General features: G+C 46.8%; 1 protein-coding gene across 1 annotated transcript in view; it reads right to left on the bottom strand.

Annotated features, from left to right (window-relative positions):
• LOC104270665 (pumilio homolog 1-like) overlaps nucleotides 1–7,347 on the bottom strand; it is a gene marked incomplete at its 5' end in the record, with an annotated part of 28,684 nt that overhangs the window by 8,069 nt on the left and 13,268 nt on the right. Inside the window, 4 exon segments of the mRNA XM_009865088.1 lie at nucleotides 1–32; nucleotides 5,240–5,434; nucleotides 5,437–5,466; nucleotides 7,080–7,347. The exon segment at nucleotides 7,080–7,347 is cut by the window's right edge and continues 59 nt beyond it. Of these exon segments, the coding sequence (XP_009863390.1) occupies nucleotides 1–32; nucleotides 5,240–5,434; nucleotides 5,437–5,466; nucleotides 7,080–7,347 (525 nt within the window).

Raw genomic sequence — 7,347 nt, 5'->3', positions numbered from 1 at the left:
GATGTCCCGGCCGCTGCCATTCGTGAGCCCTCCTGCGAGTCAGGGAAACAAGGGGATTCACAAGATGAAAAAAAATCAAGCGGCCCTAAAGGGATTCAGTTACAACCTGCGCGTGCTCGTTACTGCTCGTTACTCCCTTTCCACGCAGATGGGTTTCTGGAGTAGTTCAAGTGGTCTCAGCTAAGCTGAGTGAACTGCCCCCAAAATAATTCGGATGGGGACACGTTCGAGTGTCGCTCCTTAGCGTGGCACCTCTGGGTCAGGAACAGGGACAGAGTTCAGCAAAGAACAGACTGAAACAAATTCTGTTCTGAAATGGTCTAAAAGAGCCAAATGTCAATCCCACTACTTGCATCTCCTCGCTAACTCGCTGTTTCCAGTTACCTCGCCCTCCATCCTCAGGCTTTTTTGGCACCTATCCTGCTGCTGCGTGAGGGACTGATTCAAAAAGAAACGCACCACGGATAGAATTAGGATGGAATTAAGATAAGCAAAAGGCTGCAAGTAGCAAATATAAAAATTTTGGATGCAAAACACAAATCACTGTTAAACACAGCAGCAAAAACCGATAAATTAAGACTGATAAATAACTGCTGTCTTAAAATTCTGTGCTTTTGAAAATGCCCTAAAGATTTTCAGCCAGTCCTTGGCTGTAGATGTGGGACACTCACTGCAGAGCCAGAGGACTCTGCCCCTCTCGCAGGACTCGAGTTCCCTCTGCTGGTCACAGAGCACAAGATGCCCAGAGCCAGCGCAGGAGGGTTTTCCTGGGTGGGATAAATATCCTTCCAAGAAAAAATGTTCTTATCCCACAGCAACCTGGCACCTGAAAGGTCAAGGTGAGGTAGAGAGGGCAAATTGTCCTGAAAAAAGATCCAAGCTACGAGAAGTCTTCACAACGGAGGGAAGATCTTCAAGGCAAACATGGGGGCAGCGCAAAAGGAACAGATCTTCTCCTGGCAGCTGTGCTCGTGTCTGAAATCAAAATACTCGGTAAAATAAAGAATGAACTGCTCTCCTCTGCCATCCAGGCCTCAAGGAAGCTCCCATGCAGGAAACACTACAGAAGAATTAAGTATCTGATAACATCTAATTAAATTCCCCTGCTTCCAAGCTGGGCAAACGTGTTCTGACTTCTCCAGAGCCAGTGCCAGACCTCCCCTTTCTCGAGAAAAAGGAGATGCAAAAGCTTCTTGCTCACACCTCACACTGCCCTGTCAACGGTGTGGCCATCACCTCCTCCACCTGCTCTGTTAACCGAGCAAGAACTCCAGAAAGCAACCAAGTAATATTCCTTCCTGCTGGGAGGACCGGGATATTCAAGGGAACAGCAAGTCACCGCTCATGTAAAGGAAACCCAAGGGCGACAAGCTGAGCAATGGCACACGGAGGTTTTCCACGGCATTCAAAGGGCTCAGAATTACCACTTGGGTTTTTTTTCTGAAAGCCTGGAGCAACTAGAGTCATAGCACTAAGGCACTGAAGTGGAAAACTAGTTCCTGATCATCTGCAAACGCTGCAAGAGGGGAGGGTTTAGCCCTCACACTGTCACCACCTCTGCCTCGTCTCTTAACTAAGAGGGAAAGCAGAGTTTATAGTCTTCTCTGTCAAGAGGATTTTCTGAGAAAAAAACCTTCTGATCTTTTTGGAGATTCAAACTAAGCCATGAATTACTCCACTTCCTACCCACCTCTCTTCTCTTCTGACGGAGATGCTGACCGCAGATCTCCCCGCTACGTTCAACGCCACACTGGGAATTAAGAGACGGTGTCGGGGACAGGTTTCCTAAATCAAGCTTCTGAAGCTCACCAGTCAACCAGAAACCTTGGAGCACCTCAAGCTCCTTCAGGCCAATGAGTGTCTGGGAATACAGCGACTTTCCCAGAGCTCAGCAGGATCCTACCAACCACTTCAAAGAACCAGGTCCTGGTTCAAGAGCAGCACAGAGCTGGAAGCTCCTGAGGCTCTTGGGGACACTAGGGTAGAATAAAGGGGAGAAAACCCCAAAGAAGGGACAGGACTCCTGTAAGAGGTTGGCACTGAGCGTTTCTCCAGAACAAACTTCAAAAGGGAGGGGTCTGCAAACCGTGTGGAGGCGTCGTAGCGTACGCAAAGCGCTCTGCACCGGCACAGGACAGCAAACTAGAGCTCTGCGCAGAGGCTGGACAGAAGTGGCAGCCGTGGTGCAATTCTCCGAACATATTGGCCGTATTTTCTTAGAAGTGTCTGATATGTCAGGAAAAACCTGCATGTGGGGAGGACAAAGTGCACAGGCTCTATGTGGGGGGGATCCAAGGCGGACACGTTACTCAGACTCACACCACGGCCGTAACAAGCGAGTGTTTTCCTATTCTGAAACTTCTTGGTGCTCCCCGAGACACTCGAGCTTGACGTTAACCTGAAAGAATCCCTGCTTCGGGGCGGGGGAGAGAAAGGACAATGAAAGGATGAGTCAAAAAGAAAACACAGGGGAAAACCCACAAAGGCAGCTGTCCGAAAACAGAGCATTTCTTCTTGAGCAAGCTTCCAGGGGGCTTTTATAAGGGCCTCACATCGCAACGGGGGAGCTCTCGGTATGAGAAATGCCACAAGAAAGGGAAGGAAGAGGCAGATGACAGGACGGAGGAGCTGTTGCTCTCCCCAGTGTCCCTGCCCAGACCTGTCACCCCGTGCAGTCCAGGGCCGGGGGTGTCACCGGCCCCCCCCCCCCCGGCCCCTCCAGTCAGTCCCAGCAACCCCCCAGCCAGTTTCCCCCCCCCAAAAAAATCTCTAATAAATTTAATGCCCACACCTATCAGCTTCCTCACATCGATTCTGCCTTTTCAATCACAGTTTGGGGCAGCTCTCCCAAGCAGCTCTGACAAGAACAACATAAAATTAAACTATTAATTATTACCCATCTGCTGCCAATCCTGATCCCCATTGCCAACTGGGAAAACCCAGAGCCTGACACATACACAAGGGAACCAATGTGAAGTGCAACCTGGCCAAAATCAAATTTTGTAATTTAAAAAAACCCCGTATTTAGTAATTCTAGAATATCAACACTGGGGAAGGAGGCCCCTGAAGTCTTTAGCACCCCAAAGTGTGTATTTATTTACAGCTGCTTTATCGGAGCTGGGCACAGTTGTGTATCTTGCCTACACCTTTGAGTTTCAAGCACGTATTTAGCTCAGCCTTCCTCCTCCAGCAGCTCTTTTTGCAAGACCTGGCTGTGTGGTTATTTCAAGTACTTGAGATTGCCCAGACATTTCACAAGGTCACTTTACAACACCAGACAAAAAAACCTCAACAAAACAAACCAAACCAAGCCCCCAGGTTGATAACTACACACCATTTTTCACAGCTGTGAGCTTTCAGAAAGCCACAAAAGCCAGAGCTGAATGTTTCCACACAACAAATGATTGACTCGCGCCTCCAGGAGACGTGACAAAGTCAAAGCCACAACTTACGCTCCGTTTAAGCACGGATCTGCTGATGGCAAGTCAGATTTAACGGCAACTTCTTATGTCATCGTGGAACCCTGAAATCCAAGTTACTCCAGGTGACTCCCTCGAGTTGTCTCCCCTCATGTAACACGGTGGCAGGACGTGGCTCTCAGCTCGACTGCTCCAATTTCCCTCTTTGCAAACAACACATTTGGGTGTTCCCACCTGTCCTTTCATTGGAGATATTCGGAAACATTCCTCGTCCTCTTTATTGCAAACTACTTCTGGTATCACTCCCAAATAGGAGGCCACCTCGAGCTTTCTTAAGGAAAAACAATGCCTGTGCTGGCTTTATAGCACTGAAAGTTATTTTTGAACCAAAAACTACAATTACATTTAACACCTCTGTCATTACAGGTGAAAGAGAAAAAAAATATTAAAAAAAAAAAAGACCTTTTATGGATTTCAAGGTGAAAATCACACAAATACAGAGCTGGTTTATGTGACATTTTCCTTGCACGAAGCCAGTCACAGAAGAAACCTGGCTACAAGGTGATGGGAAGACCCACACTCGCTGCTCTGGCAAAATCCACTCATGTAAACGGCAACTCTGCTTTCTTTCCCGAGTTTGTTCTCAAAGAGGTTAACCTTTCACTGATATAGTTTTTAAAAGTCATTCTTTTGTTTGCCTGCAGGGGCAACAGACTTTTCCTAGTGCCACACTTGGAATCTGGTTAGTCTTCCGCATTAATTTATCGTGGCTATTAAACTGTCAGCATAAAGACTGTACAGCTGCATAAATAAAGCTAAAACCTCTTTGAATTCTATGAGAGCTCTGAATAAGGAAAGCTGGAAAAACTAATAAATCTGATCTCGAAAAATCATATTTACTACTGTTCCACACTAACCTTCAGCCAGCATCAAAACCATCACAGGTACAGGTAACAAACAAGTCCTGGACGAGTGTGTATGTGCACGGAAATCCGTTCTGGTAACTAAAACTTTTGTCCAATCCACACAGATACATGACAGAACCAAAACAAGGTGATTTTTTTGAGCAAGGACTAAAATATCTGGTGCAGATGCAACAAATAACCCGTCTTGTTTGTTTACGAACATCTCAGGAAGTTTGGATGAGCTCTGATTTTTTATTTAACATTTGCTTTCCTTATTTAAAATACTTACTTTATTATATGTAAGAGCTCTGGGCCAACTAGAAGCTCCTCCAGAAGATGCAGCTTGCATAAAGAAATGGATCCTATCAAACTTAAGCAAGTCTCTCCCACGCACTGACGGGCTTTTGATAAGGCCACACTGCCGGGAAATTGTGAAAAGCAAACTCACCAGATCCTCAGCTAAAAACTAAGTGTTGCTCCAGATAACTTCGCGTGTTATGGTTAAAAGAAGAAACTGTGTTCTAAGCTGCTGAGTTTATTATTGAAAACTTAATGGGTGTTTTAAAACATCTGACAAGTTTAGGGCTCAGCCCTAAATATCTATTTCATTCAAGGATAACAAACAACCGGTGCTGCTACTAGATGGGCGCCACAAAAAGTTTGTTTTTCAAACGCCTGGAAATGTTATCCGTAATTTAGAGATAAGGGAACAAGGCAGAAACCTCCCCGTTTAACAGCTGAACGCCCGCAAAGGACACAAACACGAGCGTCCCAACTGCTTCAGAGTTTCACCTACTTCTGAAAAAGCCGAGACTCTGCCCGAGGAGCCAGAGCGGCACCGGGGCGGCAGGACCTGCCCACCCAGCAGCCAGGAGCTCACGTCTCTGCGCCGAGCGGAGCCCTGTGCCTTCTTACCCAGGTTTAAACTGGAGGATGATCCGTGTGAAGATAAGGAAGGCGGTGGAGTCTGCGAGTGGCCGGGTCCTTGGCTGGGCAGGGGCATTCCCACAGGTCCGGGAGAGGAGGAAAAGCCAAGGCCGTTATAAAAACTGTGTCCTATTGGTGTCAAACTGCTCGATGTCCTCTTGTACAGGTCGCTGCTCCCCGTTGGGGGGAGCCACTGCCCGTGTTGGAGTTTGCAACTGGAAAGGGGAAGAGAGAAGAATGACTCCGCGTGCAAGAGCTGCCCAAGACAGCCGGAGAGCCGGGACCACCACAGCCCTCAACCACTTCAGGGCCCCCGGCCGTCGTTTTCCTGAGTGTTACATGTGCCCAAACGAAATGTTGTTAACGATCGAGCAGAAATCGATTTAAAAAAAAAAAAAATAATAACAGAAGTTCGCCTGCATCCTGTCGTTGCATTTATGGTTTTGTGGGTTTTACACCAATAGGACGTGTCGAGAAATACAGCTCCGAAAATCTACAAGATCAAGGAGGTAAAATTCTACCTGAAGGAAGCGAGAGAATGAAATGCCGGACACAAACACTCGCGCTTCGCTTCTGAACCTCCAGCAGAAGGTTTGTGTACTTCAAAGCTCTTTTCCGCCGAGCACAGCACTTAGTTTAACAGGAGATATTAGATCACCTTCCAGGCATTGCCTCGTATTTATTCTTTGGCCATTAGAGCTAAACCAAATCCGACACAAGGTTTTATCCATTCGTGTTTACTTAACAGCGTGTGCAGCTTTGGGTACATTTACTTGAAATCCTTGTGCTCACCTTTCATTATATTAGAAAACAGCTCCTGTTTGCAGCGAGCTTTATTGAGATGGAAATCAGAATTCAATTTAACACCGAATCCCAACACTTTTTCTGAAGAGTTGTCTCAACAGCCAAACACAAACTCTTTAAACGCACTGTCAACTTGAGGGGGGGAAACAAAAATCAATTTTGCATTAAAATCTTGTTTAATAAATGGTGAAATTGTTAACTGTAATGAACTAATAATTTTTTCATGACTGCACATAAGCAAGAGCCTCACATTTCTATTCATCGATCGAGGGAAACACAAGCTTGTGCATCTTGGCATTGAGCAAACCAGTAATTGAAATCAATTAGTTAAATAAATGGAAGCGAGAGAAGTGAATGCTGTGTTTACCTAAATCCAAGCTGGTTCAAATGCCCAGGCTGAGTTTAAGAAAAATTTTTAGAAGAACATTTACTTAAAACTGTGATATCACGCAGTGACGGTTTGTCCTTCAGTCTTTTCTGAAGGAGCAGGTTCAAAAGGCACGTTTTAACCTGCCCTAGCACTGATGAAAGTGGGAAAGTTCAGGACGTAATTACTACCTCTGAGACTAAGCAGTAATTAAGACAATTGTTCTACTTCAAAAAAAAAAAAAATCCAAACCCAAGTTAAAAAAACAAACCAAATTCATCTGCGGACATCTTTCTGCTTTGGTTTTATTCTGAAAAAAATGTGTCTCCGACCACCTCACCAACAAATCCAAACGAACCGCGTACGCGGCATTTCTCGCACCCACAGCAAGGGACGACTTTGGGTGTGTGATAGAAACATTTCCACAATTCCACAGAATTTTCACCAGAAAGAGATGAAGATTTTGAAAGCCAGAGTAGTCTCTAAAGAAAAATTTCCATTTAACCTCCGAGGGACAAAGAGGAGGGCTCAGCACCTCGGTGCACCGGTGCCAAATCCAGCCGCTTGCAAGCCCCGACGTGCAGTCGGAGCTCTCTGGTCTTTTTTTCCCCCTCCTTTTCTTTTTTTCCCCCCCCCTAAAGCAGGCACTCGTCTTACCTGCTGTCCCAAATCCTCCCAGAGCAGATCCCAGCGTGGCACCGAGGGAGCTGCTGCTCCCGAACCCCAGGGACGTGTTGGCGGGCTGGGCAGAGCCCTGAGAGAAGAGGGAGCTGCTCTGGGAATTGCTGCTGAGCGAGTTGTTGCCGTAGAAGGAGCTGGAGGCCAGGTTGTTGGTGGGCTGCTGCTGGGGCTGGGGCTGGGGCTGCTGAGTTCCCAGAGGGCGGAAAGGTCCGTTTGTCGTCCCTGCCAGGCCACCCGCCGCGCC

The sequence above is a fragment of the Apaloderma vittatum genome, unplaced genomic scaffold (genome assembly GCF_000703405.1).
Source record: "Apaloderma vittatum isolate BGI_N311 unplaced genomic scaffold, ASM70340v1 scaffold24922, whole genome shotgun sequence".
Lineage (NCBI taxonomy): Eukaryota > Metazoa > Chordata > Aves > Trogoniformes > Trogonidae > Apaloderma > Apaloderma vittatum.
Note: the sequence above shows the minus strand (reverse complement) of the source record. Positions and strands in the feature narration are given on the sequence as shown.